The sequence below is a fragment of the Bombina bombina genome, chromosome 2 (assembly GCF_027579735.1).
Source record: "Bombina bombina isolate aBomBom1 chromosome 2, aBomBom1.pri, whole genome shotgun sequence".
Taxonomy (NCBI): domain Eukaryota; kingdom Metazoa; phylum Chordata; class Amphibia; order Anura; family Bombinatoridae; genus Bombina; species Bombina bombina.
Window position 1 is genome coordinate 1,429,531,584 of NC_069500.1, and position 20,895 is coordinate 1,429,552,478.

The following is a 20,895-nucleotide window of genomic DNA, read 5'->3' on the forward strand; positions in this document are numbered from 1 at the left end:
AATTTATTCATGGTCATTAAAGGGACACTGAACCCATTTTTTTTCTTTTGTGATTCAGATAGAGCATGCCATTTTAATCAACTTTCTAATTTACTCCTATTATCAAATTTTCTTCATTATCTTGGTATCTTTATTTGAAAAGCAAGAATGTAAGTTTAGATACCAGCCCATTTTTGGTGAACAACCTGGGTTGTTCTTGCTGATTGGTGGATACATTCACCCACCAATAAACAAGTGCTGCCCAGGGTCTGAACCAACAATTGGCTAGCTCCTTAGAATAGATGCCTTTTTTTCAAATAAAGATAGCAAGAGAATGAAGAAAATTGATAATAGGAGTAAATTAGAAAGTTGATTAAAATTGCATGCTCTATCTGAATCACAAAAGAAAAAAAATTGGGTTCAGTGTCCCTTTAACGAGTGCAGGGAGGGTCATTCCCTATAAAAAGTTGTTCACAAATGCGCAATCTCGCTTAAGGATCTCTTAGAAAGATACAAAGCAGCAAGGCTATGGGGCCATGAATTACAGTTTAAAATAGTTAAATCCTATAAAAATATTATAATTGTTTTACATAGAAACTCGTAGTTGTTAACAGTTCACGCCAAAATGGAAACAGATCTTTAGCAAACAATAGAAATAAATCTTGTTAAAATGATCTTTCAGAAAGTGGCAAATTGCCACATAGCGATAGAAGTGCACAGTCTGTCCATACTGACAAATAAATGTGCATAAGAATTGCTGCCCTCTAGAGTACGCCCCATGCTCACCTGGACTTTGTTAAATCTTTCCTTTGGTATTCATTGTTGAAGAGCATGCAGTGTGCACGTGGCTATAGCACTATATGTCAGCAGTTTTACAAGAATACTTTATATACAAACACTGTTGTCATCTAGTGCTAACATTCCCACCTTGCGCCTCTTTACAGCAATGGTGGTTGCTTCATATTAAAGACTTCCAGAAGGGGTAAGGGAATACACAAGTGTCTGTGATATAGAATTTATTATACTTTAAAAGGAAATAGGGGCAGACTTGAAGTCTTCTGGTGCTTATCTGTTGTCAACATCTCTTTCCTTCCTGCAATGTTTTGTATTTTGTGTATTTTACATCAGCTTTTATTGAAATGGATTTAATGGATTAAATAAAATGTTTTCTAATCACCTGTACTTTTGTTTTAAGTTAAGACATTTCCTAATGAAACTACAACACACTGAGCTCATGGGAAAAGGTTTATTTTTTAACGAGAATGGTGAAACGACAATGCCCTATAATCTATTAAACTGGATTTTACAAGACAAAACTTCTACAGAACTAAACTACAATTATATCGGCCAATTCTCTGCATCAAATCCTGAAGGCAAAAAACTTCTCCTAGAACCAAGTTCAATTAAATGGAAAACCAGTGATAATAAGGTAAGAAATCAGCTTTATTCGATAGTTAAAAAACAGGTGTATCAGACAGCTGCTTTCTAATTTGCTACACCAGCTATAAAGTAGCCTTCCGCAATCTCCCTGGACTTCTATGACCTAAATGATTGACAAGCCCTGCTTGTGCGTGATTGGCTGCAGGGGTTGCAATAAAAGCAGACAGTGTATTCAGGGATGGAACTACCATTGGTGCAGCGTGTGGGGTTTCAACTGGTTCCCAGAACTGGAGGCCAAGAGCATCCAGTCTAAATATACAGGCATATGCAGAATGTGTACACTCCTGATGCAGGGGAACCTTTTATTAGTGCAGGTTGCAGATCCATCTTCTTTGTCTATCCTCAAAATCCTTATACAGAGCACTATGTATATTAATAATATTGCTTACTACTGAGTTACCTTTAGGACCTTCTGTTGAGTAGGTCTGCTGTTTTGCTACACGCTAACCATGAAACTGGGCGGACAGGGACAGAGGTGTCTGCCTGTGTCCACCCACTGGTTGTTAAATGGACGTCATAGTGGGTATATGCAATTTATATCCCTTATCTTAGCTATCACTATGCTCTTACCATAGTCCCCAAGTCAACAACTAAAAGTATCTATAATCCCTAACATAAAGCAACTGCTATACCTTATCTTAGCTATCACTATGGTCTCCCTTTCCCCAAGTCAACAACTAAATGTATCTATAATCCCTATCATAAAGCAACTACTATACCTTATCTTAGCTATCACTATGGTCTCCCCTTCCCCAACTCAACAACTAAATGTATCTATAATCAATATCATAAAGCAACTGCTATAGTTTATCTTAGCTATCACTTTTGGTCTCACCATAGTCCCCAACTCAACAACTAAATGTATCTATAATCCCTATCATAAAGCAACTGCTATACATTATTTTATCTATCACTATTGTCTCTGCATCCCCAACTCAACAACTAAATGTATCTATAATCCCTATCATAAAGCAACTTCTATATCTTATTTTAGCTATCACTATTGCCTCCCCATCCCCAACTCAACAACTAAATGTATCTATAATCCCTATCATAAAGCAACTTCTATACCTTATTTTAGCTATCACTATTGTCTCCCCATCCCCAAGTCAACAACTAAATGTATCTATAATCCCAATCATAAAGCACCTGCTATACCTTATCTTAGCTATCACTATGGTCTCACCATCCCCAACTCAACAACTAAATGTATCTATAATCCCTATCATAAAGCAACTGCTATACCTTATCTTAGCTATTGCTATGGTCTCACCATCCCCAAGTCAACAACTAAATGTATCTATAATCCCTATCATAAAGCAACTGCTATACCTTATCTTAGCTATCACTATGGTCTCACCATACCCAAGTCAACAACTAAATCTATCTATAATCCCTATCATAAAGCAACTGCTATACCTTATTTTAGCTATCATTATGGTCTCCCCATCCCCAACTCAACAACTAAATGTATCTATAATCCCAATCATAAAGCACCTGCTATACCTTATCTTAGCTATCACTATGGTCTCACCATCCCCAACTCTACAACTAAATGTATCTATAATCCCTATCATAAAGCAACTGCTATAGCTTATCTTAGCTATCACTATGGTCTCCCCATCCCCAACTCAACAACTAAATGTATCTATAATCCCTATCATAAAGCAACTGCTATCTCTTATCTTAGCTATCACTATGGTCTCACCATAGTCCCCAACTCAACAACTAAATGTAACTATAATCCCTATCATAAAGCAACTGCTATACCTTATTTTAGCTATCACTATTGTCTCCCCTGCCCCAACTCAACAACTAAATGTATCTATAATCCCTATCATAAAGCAACTGCTATACCTTATCTTAGCCATCGCTATGGTCTCACCATAGTCCCCAAATAAACAACTAAATGTATATATAATCCCTATCATAAAGCAACTGCTATACCTTATTTTAGCTATCACTATGGTCTCCCCTTCCCCAACTCAACAACTAAATGTATCTATAATCCCTATCATAAAGCAACTGCTATACCTTATCTTAGCTATCACTATGGTCTCCCCATCCCCAACTCAACAACTAAATGTATCTATAATCCCTATCATAAAGCAACTGCTATACCTTATCTTAGCTATCACTATGGTCTCACCATACCCAAGTCAACAACTAAATCTATCTATAATCCCTATCATAAAGCAACTGCTATACCTTATCTTAGCTATCATTATGGTCTCCCCATCCCCAACTCAACAACTAAATGTATCTATAATCCCAATCATAAAGCACCTGCTATACCTTATCTTAGCTATCACTATGGTCTCCCTTTCCCCAAGTCAACAACTAAATGTATCTATAATCCCTATCATAAAGCAACTACTATACCTTATCTTAGCTATCACTATGGTCTCCCCTTCCCCAACTCAACAACTAAATGTATCTATAATCAATATCATAAAGCAACTGCTATAGTTTATCTTAGCTATCACTTTTGGTCTCACCATAGTCCCCAACTCAACAACTAAATGTATCTATAATCCCTATCATAAAGCAACTGCTATACATTATTTTATCTATCACTATTGTCTCTGCATCCCCAACTCAACAACTAAATGTATCTATAATCCCTATCATAAAGCAACTTCTATATCTTATTTTAGCTATCACTATTGCCTCCCCATCCCCAACTCAACAACTAAATGTATCTATAATCCCTATCATAAAGCAACTGCTATACCTTATTTTAGCTATCACTATTGTCTCCCCTGCCCCAACTCAACAACTAAATGTATCTATAATCCCTATCATAAAGCAACTGCTATACCTTATCTTAGCTATCACTATGGTCTCACCATAATCCCCAACTCAACAACTAAATGTATCTTTAATCCCTATCATAAAGCAACTGCTATACCTTATCTTAGCCATCGCTATGGTCTCACCATAGTCCCCAAATAAACAACTAAATGTATATATAATCCCTATCATAAAGCAACTGCTATACCTTATTTTAGCTATCACTATGGTCTCCCCTTCCCCAACTCAACAACTAAATGTATCTATAATCCCTATCATAAAGCAACTGCTATACCTTATCTTAGCTATCACTATGGTGTCCCCATCCCCAACTCAACAACTAAATGTATCTATAATCCCTATCATAAAGCAACTGCTATACCTTATCTTAGCTATCACTATGGTGTCCCCATCCCCAAGTCAACAACTAAATGTATCTATAATCCCTATCATAAAGCAACTGCTATACCTTATCTTAGCTATCACTATGGTCTCCCCATCCCCAAGTCAACAACTAAATGTATCTATAATCCCTATCATAAAGCAACTGCTATATCTTATTTTAGCTATCATTATGGTCTCCCAATAGTCCCCAATACAACAACTAAATGTATCTATAATCCACATCCTTTACTCCTAATAGTATCCCTAACAATTAATCTTTTAACTAATCATCTAACCCTACTTCTTTCTCCTAAAACCTAATCTTAACCTCTTGTCATTAGTCCTGATGCTATCCATAACCCATATACACCTCTGGATGTACCATTAATTGCAAAGACAGAAAGGAATCTTGCAAGAAAAGGGATAGGCCTGTCTGAATCTAAGTATATATCTTGAAAAACCCACTGGTTTAGATTATCAACATAAGGTGGTGGATTAATATAGGAGAGCAATGCTCTGTGTCTGGGAGTAAATGGGACCCCAAATACCCAATTAGAAATTAGAATGAAGTTAAAATTGTCTCAGAAAACCATTCATACTACACAAATCTTTATTGGGAGACAAAAAGTAAAGTCCAGCAGGACTCAGACAAACATTCACACATACACTGATTAAAAATAGCTCAAGCTCGTGTCTTAATTTAGAAGAATTCAATATGTAGTGTGGAAAACGGAAATATTATTTTTGCAGTAATCTCTGCAAATTGGGTTCTTAAGGATATCTAATATAAGCAGATGCTATAAGATTCCTAAGATTATTAATAATATGCAGATTAACTGTTGCACAGTAAATAATGGACCCTTGGATGGTGTGTGCAGAGAGTAATAGCTAGGATATGTATATATAACTTATTCAGTTTTAGCACTCAGGGTATCATAAAGTTCAATAGTATGTGCACTGATAGTGAGCACAAGGTAGCACTCGATATCACAGGAATAATTTAATTATATTGCAATATAACTGAGAGCTGGAGTTCAGCAGTATTGCTCAGAGAAATTATAAGTGGTATGTGTACTGATAGTAGACACAAAGTAACACCCGGTATCACCAGGGTAAATTAAATATATTGCAATGTGACTGAGAGCTTAGGTACAGCAGTCCAGGTCTGACCGCTGTGGTGTTGTGTGACCCGGTATTCTAAATAGTATGACCGGTATATGTGTGCTTACTAATAAATGTAATTGTATGTTTGATACATATTAGCACAACCGGAAAAGTGAAATGATACCTAATATCTCCCAGTTACAAAAGATTATATGCTAGGCTGCACTGTTGTGGTATAGCTTAGGTAATGCCGAGGTATTATTCCATATGTACAAAAATATTTTAAGATGATATACATCAAATATTATAACCTGTATGTCAGTACCGTTGATTTTTTGTTAACCAATTGCTATAGTTATTATATTAAAGTAAGCCTTGCACTAATATCTAGTTGCCACCTTACTTGCCAAACACATATGGTTTAGGCCTTGCACTAATATCTAGTTGCCACCTTGTTTGCTAAACACATATGGTTTAGGCCTTGCACTAATATCTAGTTGCCACCTTACTTGCCAAACACATATGGTTTAGGCCTTGCACTAATATCTAGTTGCCACCTTGTTTGCTAAACACATGTAGTTTAAGATATTGTGAGTTATCCGTTGTACAGATTAACAAAGTAAGGAACTCTCATAACCCCTGGCTAAAAAAAGCCTCTTCTATAGCGGAGGCTATCATTAATATTACTTCTAGCTAATAACACTTCAACATTCATATCACCATCTGCAAAGGTCTCTACTATATCGGAGACTGTATTATTGTTAATCTGCTCAAATTTCACACACGCATGTATTCTATTGTAGAAAATATACTAGCGAGCGAGCGGCTAAAAACAGTGAGGTACTATGACCTCGTGAGCAATGCCCCTGACGCGCGTTTCACATAACGCTTCTTCACCCCTCATAGTACCTCACTGTTTTTAGCCGCTCGCTCGCTAGCTTGAGCTATTTTTAATCAGTGTATGTGTGAATGTTTGTCTGAGTCCTGCTGGACTTTACTTTTTGTCTCCCAATAAAGATTTGTGTAGTATGAATGGTTTTCTGAGACAATTTTAACTTCATTCTAATTTCTAATTGGGTATTTGGGGTCCCATTTACTCCCAGACACAGAGCATTGCTCTCCTATATTAATCCACCACCTTATGTTGATAATCTAAACCAGTGGGTTTTTCAAGATATATACTTAGAGTCAGACAGGCCTATCCCTTTTCTTGCAAGATTCCTTTCTGTCTTTGCAATTAATGGTACATCCATATGTATCCCTCCTGCCTCTCTCTGAAATTATAGGGCTAATACATATATTATTCTTTATTATTTTTTTCAGTATAATTTCTTATCTACTCTTAACCCACTAGCCCTCAGCCCCCCGTTTTCTACTAAACCATATATACCTCTAACTCAAAACCCTGGCATTATCCTTAATTCCTAACCTTAAACGGACGTAAAATTAGAATATTGTGTTCGTGTTCATGTATTCCCTCATAGAAGTCAATGGGGCAAATCAGTTGAAAAAACACCTGACACCCTACTCTAGCACAAACCCGGTCGCGTATTATCAAGTACTCAATACTTGATGATTATATAGGTATAGATATATACAGATATATAAAGGAATATCTATTTATAAATACATAGAACCTATTCTGCTTGCTATGTGCAGAACATTTGAATGTGAAATATTTACAGTAAATACACAGTTAAAACTTTTATTAAAAATTAATATTGCATAAATATCGTTTTCATGTTTTCATTTACTTAATTACAATGGGCTACAATGCACTTCTATATATGTATATATACACTATATATATATACATACACACACATAGATATACATCGTTAGACATGTATATGTATGCAGAGGCGTAACTAGAAACCACAGGGCCCAGGTGCAAGAATCCAAGAAGGGCCCCTCACTCCCCCCCCCAAAAAAAAAAAAATTTTGCATAATAGCCAACAAATACACAACAACAACACAATGCAATAGCACTTAGTCTAAACTCCAACTGAGTAATACATTTATTTCTCACAAGTTTTAATGTTATGTCTATTTCAACTCCCCCTCTATCATGTGACAGCCATCAGCCAATCACAAAAGGGTGCATTTACAGATATGATGTCAGTTCTTGCCCATGCTCAGTAGAAGCGAGTGACACAAAAAGTGTACATATAAAAAGACAGAACATTGAGGCCCATTTATCAAGCTCCGAATGGAGCTTGAGGGCCCGTGTTTCTGGCGAGCCAGCAACCCCCTGCTGGCGGCCGATTGGCCGCGAGTCTGCAGGGGGCGGCGTTGCACCAACAGCTCTTGTGAGCTGCTGGCGTAATGCTGAATACGGAGAGCGTATTGCTTTCCGCTTTCAGCGATGTCTGTCGGACCTGATCTGCACTGTCGGATCAGGTCCGACAGACATTTGATAAATAGGCCTCATTTTGTTAATGGATGTAAATTGTAAAGTCATTTACAATTGCATGCGACTGTCCCTTTAATGTTCCCAAGTCAATTAAATTATTTTGTTATTGAGAGTGACAAGCAGTTTAGAAATGGTTAAAGGGACAGCATACACTCATTTTCATTTAACTGCATGTAATAGACACTACTATACAGAATATGTACAGATACTGATATAAATATACAGTATACACTAATTGTCATATAACTGCATGCAATAGACACTACTATACAGAATATGTACAGATACTGATATAAATATACAGTATATACTAATTGTCATATAACTGCATGTAATAGACACTACTATACAGAATATGTACAGATACTGATATATATATACAGTATACACTAATTATCATATAACTGCATGTAATAGACACTACTATACAGAATATGTACAGATACTGATATAAATATACTGTATACACTAATTGTCATATAACTGCATGTAATAGACACTACTATACAGAATATGTACAGACTGATATAAATATACAGTATACACTAATTGTCATATAACTGCATGCAATAGACACTACTATACAGAATATGTACAGACTGATATAAATATACAGTATACACTAATTGTCATATAACTGCATGTAATAGACACTACTATACAGAATATGTACAGATACTGATATAAATATACAGTATACACTCATTGTCATATAACTGCATGTAATAGACACTACTATACAGAATATGTACAGATACTGATATAAATATACAGTATACACTAATTATCATATAACTGCATGTAATAGACACTACTATACAGAATATGTACAGATACTGATATAAATATACAGTATACACTAATTGTCATATAACTGCATGTAATAGACACTACTATACAGAATATGTACAGTACTGATATAAATATACAGTATACACTAATTACATATAACTGCATGTAACAGACACTACTATACAGAATATGTACAGATACTGATATAAATATACAGTATACACTAATTACATATAACTGCATGCAATAGACACTACTATAAAGAATATGTACAGACACTGATATAAATATACAGTATACACTAATTGTCATATAACTGCATGTAATAGACACTACTATAAAGAATATGTACAGACACTGATATAAATATACAGTATACACTAATTGTCATATAACTGCATGTAATAGACACCACTATACAGAATATGTACAGATACTGATATAAATATACAGTATACACTAATTGTCATATAACTGCATGTAATAGACACCACTATACAGAATATGTACAGATACTGATATAAATATACAGTATACACTAATTGTCATATAACGGCATGCAATAGACACTACTATACAGAATATGTACAGACACTGATATAAATATACAGTATACACTAATTGTCATATAACTGCATGTAATAGACACTACTATACAGAATATGTACAGATACTGATATAAATATACAGTATACACTAATTGTCATATAACTGCATGTAATAGACACTACTATACAGAATATGTACAGATACTGATATAAATATACAGTATACACTAATTGTCATATAACTGCATGTAATAGACACTACTATACAGAATATGTACAGATACTGATATAAATATACAGTATACACTAATTGTCATATAACTGCATGTAATAGACACTACTATACAGAATATGTACAGGTACTGATATAAATATACAGTATACACTAATTCTCATATAACTGCATGTAATAGACACTACTATACAGAATATGTACAGATACTGATATAAATATACAGTACAGTATACACCAATTGTCATATAACTGCATGTAATAGACACTACTATACAGAATATGTACAGATACTGATATAAATATACAGTATACACTAATTGTCATATAACTGCATGTAATAGACACTACTATACAGAATATGTACAGTACTGATATAAATATACAGTATACACTCATTTTCATTTAACTGCATGTAATAGACACTACTATACAGAATATGTACAGATACTGATATAAATATACTGTATACACTAATTGTCATATAACTGCATGTAACAGACACTACTATACAGAATATGTACAGATACTGATATAAATATACTGTATACACTAATTGTCATATAACTGCATGTAATACACACTACTATACAGATTATGTACAGATACTGATATAAATATACAGTATACACTAATTGTCATATAACTGCATGTAATAGACACTACTATACAGAATATGTACAGATATAAATATACAGTATACACTAATTGTCATATAACTGCATGTAATAGACACTACTATAAAGAATATGTACAGATACTGATATAAATATACAGTATACACTAATTTCATATAACTGCATGTAATAGACACTACTATACAGAATATGTACAGATACTAATATAAATATACAGTATACACTAATTGTCATATAACTGCATGTAATAGACACTACTATACAGAATATGTACAGATACTGATATAAATATACAGTATACACTAATTACATATAACTGCATGTAACAGACACTACTATACAGAATATGTACAGATACTGATATAAATATACAGTATACACTAATTGTCATATAACTGCATGTAATAGACACTAATATACAGAATATGTACAGATACTGATATAAATATACAGTATACACTAATTGTCATATAACTGCATGTAATAGACACTACTACAAAAAATAATATGCAGAGATACTGATATAAAAATCCATTATAAAACCGTTTAAAAACTTACTTAGAAGCTCCCAGTTTAGCTCTGTTGAAAAGGATTAGCTGGAACACACACTGAAACTGGCAAATATTCAGAGACTCCCCCTCCCCCTTCCTCTGCATATGAAAAGGCTCTTTACACAAACAGGAGCAAGCTGGTTTAGGTATACGTCAATATTCTACTAAAACTTTGGGGCTTGGTTAGGAGTCTGAAAATCAGTGCAATATTATTTAAAAATAAGCAAAACTATATTTAAGAAAAAAAAAAAAAAAGCTGTATAGGCTGTATAAATAGATCATCATCTACAAAACATTTATGCAAAGAAACATCTAGTGTATAATGTCCCTTTAATGATTTAAACATATATTTGCCTAAGGCCAGACCATTTCTAAACTGCTTGTCACACAGTCACATACTTTATTTATGTATTTATTTATAAGACCACTGCTTCCTAATTCAGCAGATAAAAGGCTTTAGGCTAATATAATATTTTATAATCTTTAACCAGTAATATATGTGTATATATGCACAGTATATGTCAGCACTTACGCACCTCATTACAAAAGGTCTGCATACACAATACATGTTTATATATGCACAGTATATGTCAGCACTTACGCACCTCATTACAAAAGGTCTGCATACACAATACATGTTTATATATGCACAGTATATGTCAGCACTTACGCACCTCATTGCAAAAGGTCTGCACACACAATACATGTTTATATATGCACAGTATATATCAGCACTCAAGCACCTCATTACAAAAGGTCTGCACACACAATACATCTTTATATATGCACAGTATATGTCAGCACTTACGCACCTCATTACAAAAGGTCTGCACACACAATACATGTTTATTTATGCACAGTATATATCAGCATTCAAGCACCTCATTACAAAAGGTATGCATACACAATTCATGTTTATATATGCACAGTATATATCAGCACATAAGCACCTCATTACAAAAGGTCTGCACACACAATTCATGTTTATATAGGCACAGTATATATCAGCACTCAAGCACCTCATTACAAAAAATCTGTACACACAATACATGTTTATATATGCACAGTATATGTCAGCACTCAAGCACCTAATTACAAAAGATCTGTACACACAATACATGTTTATATAAGCACAGTATACAGTATGTTAGTGTTACGGTACCAACTGTGTACCAAGGGTTAACCCCAGATGAACAATGTCCTGCATAGACAATCAGCAATTCACAACCCAGCCAGTTTCAGGTTTAAAACAGAATAACAACTTTATTTGAAGGCAGCACACAGATTTATACAGGTTTTTGACCCCCCCTCAGATGGGGGTTGAAAGAATGTTGTACATTAGATAAAAGGGAGAAGCGCCCTTGACATGATACAATAGAATTATATTACTTAAATACTTTACTTAGGCAGATAACAACTTAAACACATTTGGCTTGTCTTATCACCTAGCGTCTGTTCTCTGAGGGTGATTAAACAATGGCCTGTTTATTACTTAAATGTAATTATAGCACACAATAGCTGGGGCCAGAAAACCTGTCTTTAGAAATTAGATTCTTAAAGCTAAACACAGTTAACTCTTTCAGTCCTGACAGAAGGGTCTGTCACATAGCTCCCCCCTTGTGGAACACTCCGGCAGACCTGGCTTGACCCTTTTGCGGGTCAACCTGGGGATGACCAGACTAGGAGGTGGTAGGCATGTCAGTTTGCTGGGACAATCCATCTGTATTCCCGTTATGAGAGAGAATCCCTGTCTGTATAAATAAGGGTTCAACCTCTTCAGTGCCCCGACTAGGGCTAAACAGTCCTTCAAAATATCATTGGCTTCTTTACGTGGTTTTTGTACCTGCTCTTTATAGGTATCCACAATCCCTTCATACTGACATAGGGTGCCCTTGAGTTGCTGCACCTCCCTATGAGCCAGTGTCAGCTTCTCCTCCAGTGTCACTAAGTTTGTCCTTAATGTTTCATGTTCCACTCTCAAGCTGGTGTTTTCTGCAGTCTGTCGGTGCAGCTTGTCTAGCAGAGATTCCTGTTCTAAACGTGCTTTTTCCTCTGCACTCCTCTTCTCTCCCGCTAGCACTGTTACATGATTATTTAACGTGACCATTTTATCCTCTACGTGACTCTTCTCCTTCATCAGCGCATTGTAACGTGACTCCCACATATCAATAGCGGATAGAGATTTACTGAGCTCAGCGTCCTGGGGCTTAGCAGCAGGGGGGTCAGTCTCTGCTGCACGGATCTGAGCACGGGTAGTCACAGGGTTAACATCAGCGGGACCCATGGGAGCATAGGCAGAAACAAGGGGGACCAAGGTATTTCCAAGGAGAACATCAGCTGGTAAATCCTTCATGACCCCCACATTCACAGGTCTAGCGCCCACTCCCCAATCCAAATGTACCCTGGCAACAGGTAGGCGGAACACAGTGCCCCCTGCTACCCTCACAGCCACAGTGTCTCCTGTGTGCTGTTTCTCAGACACCAAGTTCTTTCGAAGCAAGGTCATGGTAGCACCAGTATCCCATAGACCACTGACCTCCTTCCCATTCACTTTAACCAGTTGCCGGTTATTCCGGTGGGCAGCTTGCACAAGGTCTGCCTCATGTAGGATGCCCCAGCATTCTTGCGCCTCTACATAGCGGGCCGCAGGCTGAGGATTACGTGGGATTCCGCTAGCGGGTCTTCTCCAGGACTGTGCTTGGTTCGCTGCGTTTAGGGGACACTCTGGTCTTTTGTGCCCTAGTTGCTTACATCCAAAGCACCGAATAGGTTGTGAGTAGCCCCGCGAATTGAACCGGGCTCTCTGAGGGTAGTTCGTGGCCCGAGACCGTGTGGTATAGCGGTGCGCTGGGGGTTGGTAACTGGCAGGTGCTGGGGTGACTGGGGGTCTGTACTCCACTCTGGCAGGGGGCTTAGTGGTAGCAGTGTCCAGTTTGCGGGCATCCGTATACTCATCTGCCAAGCGAGCCGCTTCATGCAGGGTGGAGGGTTTACGGTCCCGAACCCACTCTCTAACTCCTGCGGGTAACTTGTCGAAGCAATGTTCCAACAGGAATAGCTGCAGCACCTCTTCCCCAGATACGGCTTGGCACCCCGCTATCCAGTGAGCTGCTGTGCGGTGCACCTTACATGCCCACTCAAGGTAGGAATCTCCAGCTACTTTAACAGTGTCTCTGAACCGCCTCCGGTATGCCTCCGGTGTAACCGCATACCTGGAGAGCAGAGCCTCTTTTACAGTATTATAATCCCCGACTTCCTCATCTGGAATGGCCCGAAAAGCCTCACTGGCCCGGCCGGATAATTTTCCGGATAATATCGTGACCCAGTCCTCTGCGGGTACCTTGTGTAGTGCACATTGCCTCTCAAAATCTGCAAGGTACCCATCAATCTCTCCTTCTGTTTCCAGGAAGTTTTTAAAAGCTGCAAAATTTACTTTTCCCTTTTCCACTGGGGTTGCTTTGACTTGGGCTGCTGCAGCGCCGCTTTGGCGAAGTAGGTTGGCCTCCACAGCTGCTATGACCCGGTCGATAATTTCGGCAGATGGGTTGGGGCCATAATATGCCAGTCTTATTTTAACCGCCCGATCAAAGCTTGCTTCTTCAGGGGTTCTGTCTGATATGCTGGGCCCATTGGTTCCTTCTGTCCCTGGTACTCTTTCCATCTTAGTCAGTATTGTAATAATCCCCCTCTTCCTGAGGTTACTGGCTTGTGTAGTTGCTCTTCTGGGCGATAAGGATTCTCCCGTCGCTTGCCACCAATGTTACGGTACCAACTGTGTACCAAGGGTTAACCCCAGATGAACAATGTCCTGCATAGACAATCAGCAATTCACAACCCAGCCAGTTTCAGGTTTAAAACAGAATAACAACTTTATTTGAAGGCAGCACACAGATTTATACAGGTTTTTGACCCCCCCTCAGATGGGGGTTGAAAGAATGTTGTACATTAGATAAAAGGGAGAAGCGCCCTTGACATGATACAATAGAATTATATTACTTAAATACTTTACTTAGGCAGATAACAACTTAAACACATTTGGCTTGTCTTATCACCTAGCGTCTGTTCTCTGAGGGTGATTAAACAATGGCCTGTTTATTACTTAAATGTAATTATAGCACACAATAGCTGGGGCCAGAAAACCTGTCTTTAGAAATTAGATTCTTAAAGCTAAACACAGTTAACTCTTTCAGTCCTGACAGAAGGGTCTGTCACATAGCTCCCCCCTTGTGGAACACTCCGGCAGACCCGGCTTGACCCTTTTGCGGGTCAACCTGGGGATGACCAGACTAGGAGGTGGTAGGCATGTCAGTTTGCTGGGACAATCCATCTGTATTCCCGTTATGAGAGAGAATCCCTGTCTGTATAAATAAGGGTTCAACCTCTTCAGTGCCCCGACTAGGGCTAAACAGTCCTTCAAAATATCATTGGCTTCTTTACGTGGTTTTTGTACCTGCTCTTTATAGGTATCCACAATCCCTTCATACTGACATAGGGTGCCCTTGAGTTGCTGCACCTCCCTATGAGCCAGTGTCAGCTTCTCCTCCAGTGTCACTAAGTTTGTCCTTAATGTTTCATGTTCCACTCTCAAGCTGGTGTTTTCTGCAGTCTGTCGGTGCAGCTTGTCTAGCAGAGATTCCTGTTCTAAACGTGCTTTTTCCTCTGCACTCCTCTTCTCTCCCGCTAGCACTGTTACATGATTATTTAACGTGACCATTTTATCCTCTACGTGACTCTTCTCCTTCATCAGCGCATTGTAACGTGACTCCCACATATCAATAGCGGATAGAGATTTACTGAGCTCAGCGTCCTGGGGCTTAGCAGCAGGGGGGTCAGTCTCTGCTGCACGGATCTGAGCACGGGTAGTCACAGGGTTAACATCAGCGGGACCCATGGGAGCATAGGCAGAAACAAGGGGGACCAAGGTATTTCCAAGGAGAACATCAGCTGGTAAATCCTTCATGACCCCCACATTCACAGGTCTAGCGCCCACTCCCCAATCCAAATGTACCCTGGCAACAGGTAGGCGGAACACAGTGCCCCCTGCTACCCTCACAGCCACAGTGTCTCCTGTGTGCTGTTTCTCAGACACCAAGTTCTTTCGAAGCAAGGTCATGGTAGCACCAGTATCCCATAGACCACTGACCTCCTTCCCATTCACTTTAACCAGTTGCCGGTTATTCCGGTGGGCAGCTTGCACAAGGTCTGCCTCATGTAGGATGCCCCAGCATTCTTGCGCCTCTACATAGCGGGCCGCAGGCTGAGGATTACGTGGGATTCCGCTAGCGGGTCTTCTCCAGGACTGTGCTTGGTTCGCTGCGTTTAGGGGACACTCTGGTCTTTTGTGCCCTAGTTGCTTACATCCAAAGCACCGAATAGGTTGTGAGTAGCCCCGCGAATTGAACCGGGCTCTCTGAGGGTAGTTCGTGGCCCGAGACCGTGTGGTATAGCGGTGCGCTGGGGGTTGGTAACTGGCAGGTGCTGGGGTGACTGGGGGTCTGTACTCCACTCTGGCAGGGGGCTTAGTGGTAGCAGTGTCCAGTTTGCGGGCATCCGTATACTCATCTGCCAAGCGAGCCGCTTCATGCAGGGTGGAGGGTTTACGGTCCCGAACCCACTCTCTAACTCCTGCGGGTAACTTGTCGAAGCAATGTTCCAACAGGAATAGCTGCAGCACCTCTTCCCCAGATACGGCTTGGCACCCCGCTATCCAGTGAGCTGCTGTGCGGTGCACCTTACATGCCCACTCAAGGTAGGAATCTCCAGCTACTTTAACAGTGTCTCTGAACCGCCTCCGGTATGCCTCCGGTGTAACCGCATACCTGGAGAGCAGAGCCTCTTTTACAGTATTATAATCCCCGACTTCCTCATCTGGAATGGCCCGAAAAGCCTCACTGGCCCGGCCGGATAATTTTCCGGATAATATCGTGACCCAGTCCTCTGCGGGTACCTTGTGTAGTGCACATTGCCTCTCAAAATCTGCAAGGTACCCATCAATCTCTCCTTCTGTTTCCAGGAAGTTTTTAAAAGCTGCAAAATTTACTTTTCCCTTTTCCACTGGGGTTGCTTTGACTTGGGCTGCTGCAGCGCCGCTTTGGCGAAGTAGGTTGGCCTCCACAGCTGCTATGACCCGGTCGATAATTTCGGCAGATGGGTTGGGGCCATAATATGCCAGTCTTATTTTAACCGCCCGATCAAAGCTTGCTTCTTCAGGGGTTCTGTCTGATATGCTGGGCCCATTGGTTCCTTCTGTCCCTGGTACTCTTTCCATCTTAGTCAGTATTGTAATAATCCCCCTCTTCCTGAGGTTACTGGCTTGTGTAGTTGCTCTTCTGGGCGATAAGGATTCTCCCGTCGCTTGCCACCAATGTTACGGTACCAACTGTGTACCAAGGGTTAACCCCAGATGAACAATGTCCTGCATAGACAATCAGCAATTCACAACCCAGCCAGTTTCAGGTTTAAAACAGGATAACAACTTTATTTGAAGGCAGCACACAGATTTATACAGGTTTTTGACCCCCCCTCAGATGGGGGTTGAAAGAATGTTGTACATTAGATAAAAGGGAGAAGCGCCCTTGACATGATACAATAGAATTATATTACTTAAATACTTTACTTAGGCAGATAACAACTTAAACACATTTGGCTTGTCTTATCACCTAGCGTCTGTTCTCTGAGGGTGATTAAACAATGGCCTGTTTATTACTTAAATGTAATTATAGCACACAATAGCTGGGGCCAGAAAACCTGTCTTTAGAAATTAGATTCTTAAAGCTAAACACAGTTAACTCTTTCAGTCCTGACAGAAGGGTCTGTCACATAGCTCCCCCCTTGTGGAACACTCCGGCAGACCCGGCTTGACCCTTTTGCGGGTCAACCTGGGGATGACCAGACTAGGAGGTGGTAGGCATGTCAGTTTGCTGGGACAATCCATCTGTATTCCCGTTATGAGAGAGAATCCCTGTCTGTATAAATAAGGGTTCAACCTCTTCAGTGCCCCGACTAGGGCTAAACAGTCCTTCAAAATATCATTGGCTTCTTTACGTGGTTTTTGTACCTGCTCTTTATAGGTATCCACAATCCCTTCATACTGACATAGGGTGCCCTTGAGTTGCTGCACCTCCCTATGAGCCAGTGTCAGCTTCTCCTCCAGTGTCACTAAGTTTGTCCTTAATGTTTCATGTTCCACTCTCAAGCTGGTGTTTTCTGCAGTCTGTCGGTGCAGCTTGTCTAGCAGAGATTCCTGTTCTAAACGTGCTTTTTCCTCTGCACTCCTCTTCTCTCCCGCTAGCACTGTTACATGATTATTTAACGTGACCATTTTATCCTCTACGTGACTCTTCTCCTTCATCAGCGCATTGTAACGTGACTCCCACATATCAATAGCGGATAGAGATTTACTGAGCTCAGCGTCCTGGGGCTTAGCAGCAGGGGGGTCAGTCTCTGCTGCACGGATCTGAGCACGGGTAGTCACAGGGTTAACATCAGCGGGACCCATGGGAGCATAGGCAGAAACAAGGGGGACCAAGGTATTTCCAAGGAGAACATCAGCTGGTAAATCCTTCATGACCCCCACATTCACAGGTCTAGCGCCCACTCCCCAATCCAAATGTACCCTGGCAACAGGTAGGCGGAACACAGTGCCCCCTGCTACCCTCACAGCCACAGTGTCTCCTGTGTGCTGTTTCTCAGACACCAAGTTCTTTCGAAGCAAGGTCATGGTAGCACCAGTATCCCATAGACCACTGACCTCCTTCCCATTCACTTTAACCAGTTGCCGGTTATTCCGGTGGGCAGCTTGCACAAGGTCTGCCTCATGTAGGATGCCCCAGCATTCTTGCGCCTCTACGTAGCGGGCCGCAGGCTGAGGATTACGTGGGATTCCGCTAGCGGGTCTTCTCCAGGACTGTGCTTGGTTCGCTGCGTTTAGGGGACACTCTGGTCTTTTGTGCCCTAGTTGCTTACATCCAAAGCACCGAATAGGTTGTGAGTAGCCCCGCGAATTGAACCGGGCTCTCTGAGGGTAGTTCGTGGCCCGAGACCGTGTGGTATAGCGGTGCGCTGGGGGTTGGTAACTGGCAGGTGCTGGGGTGACTGGGGGTCTGTACTCCACTCTGGCAGGGGGCTTAGTGGTAGCAGTGTCCAGTTTGCGGGCATCCGTATACTCATCTGCCAAGCGAGCCGCTTCATGCAGGGTGGAGGGTTTACGGTCCCGAACCCACTCTCTAACTCCTGCGGGTAACTTGTCGAAGCAATGTTCCAACAGGAATAGCTGCAGCACCTCTTCCCCAGATACGGCTTGGCACCCCGCTATCCAGTGAGCTGCTGTGCGGTGCACCTTACATGCCCACTCAAGGTAGGAATCTCCAGCTACTTTAACAGTGTCTCTGAACCGCCTCCGGTATGCCTCCGGTGTAACCGCATACCTGGAGAGCAGAGCCTCTTTTACAGTATTATAATCCCCGACTTCCTCATCTGGAATGGCCCGAAAAGCCTCACTGGCCCGGCCGGATAATTTTCCGGATAATATCGTGACCCAGTCCTCTGCGGGTACCTTGTGTAGTGCACATTGCCTCTCAAAATCTGCAAGGTACCCATCAATCTCTCCTTCTGTTTCCAGGAAGTTTTTAAAAGCTGCAAAATTTACTTTTCCCTTTTCCACTGGGGTTGCTTTGACTTGGGCTGCTGCAGCGCCGCTTTGGCGAAGTAGGTTGGCCTCCACAGCTGCTATGACCCGGTCGATAATTTCGGCAGATGGGTTGGGGCCATAATATGCCAGTCTTATTTTAACCGCCCGATCAAAGCTTGCTTCTTCAGGGGTTCTGTCTGATATGCTGGGCCCATTGGTTCCTTCTGTCCCTGGTACTCTTTCCATCTTAGTCAGTATTGTAATAATCCCCCTCTTCCTGAGGTTACTGGCTTGTGTAGTTGCTCTTCTGGGCGATAAGGATTCTCCCGTCGCTTGCCACCAATGTTACGGTACCAACTGTGTACCAAGGGTTAACCCCAGATGAACAATGTCCTGCATAGACAATCAGCAATTCACAACCCAGCCAGTTTCAGGTTTAAAACAGGATAACAACTTTATTTGAAGGCAGCACACAGATTTATACAGGTTTTTGACCCCCCCTCAGATGGGGGTTGAAAGAATGTTGTACATTAGATAAAAGGGAGAAGCGCCCTTGACATGATACAATAGAATTATATTACTTAAATACTTTACTTAGGCAGATAACAACTTAAACACATTTGGCTTGTCTTATCACCTAGCGTCTGTTCTCTGAGGGTGATTAAACAATGGCCTGTTTATTACTTAAATGTAATTATAGCACACAATAGCTGGGGCCAGAAAACCTGTCTTTAGAAATTAGATTCTTAAAGCTAAACACAGTTAACTCTTTCAGTCCTGACAGAAGGGTCTGTCACAGTTATTACTCAAGCACCTAATTACAAAAGATCTGTACACACAATACATGTTTATATATGCACAGTATATGTCAGCACTCAAGCACCTAATTACAAAAGATCTGTACACACAATACATGTTTATATATGCACAGTATATGTCAGTACTCAAGCACCTAATTACAAAAGATCTGTACACACAATACATGTTTACATATGCACAGTATATATCAGCACTTACGGACCTTATTGCAAAAGGTCTGCACACACAATACATGTTTATATATGCACAGTATATATCAGCACTCAAGCACCTCATTACAAAAGGTCTGCACACACAATACATGTTTATATATGCACAGTTTATGTCAGCACTCAAGCACCTCATTACAAAAGGTCTGCACACACAATACATGTTTATATATGTACAGTATATGTCAGCACTTAAGCACCTCATTACATAAGGTCTGCATACACAATACATGTTTATATATGCACAGTATATATCAGCACTCAAGCACCTCATTACAAAAGGTCTGCACACACAATACATGTTTATATATGCACAGTGTATGTCAGCACTTAAGCACCTCATTACATAAGGTCTGAATACACA

The 20,895-nt window shown here is 40.2% G+C and overlaps 1 protein-coding gene across 1 annotated transcript in view; it reads left to right on the plus strand.

The window, feature by feature from the left end:
• LOC128647600 (vomeronasal type-2 receptor 26-like) overlaps positions 1 to 20,895 on the plus strand; it is a 333,654-nt gene that overhangs the window by 119,087 nt on the left and 193,672 nt on the right. Inside the window, exon 7 of the mRNA XM_053700356.1 lies at positions 1,175 to 1,408. Within this exon, the coding sequence (XP_053556331.1) occupies positions 1,175 to 1,408 (234 nt within the window). The remainder of the gene's footprint in view (positions 1 to 1,174; positions 1,409 to 20,895) is intronic.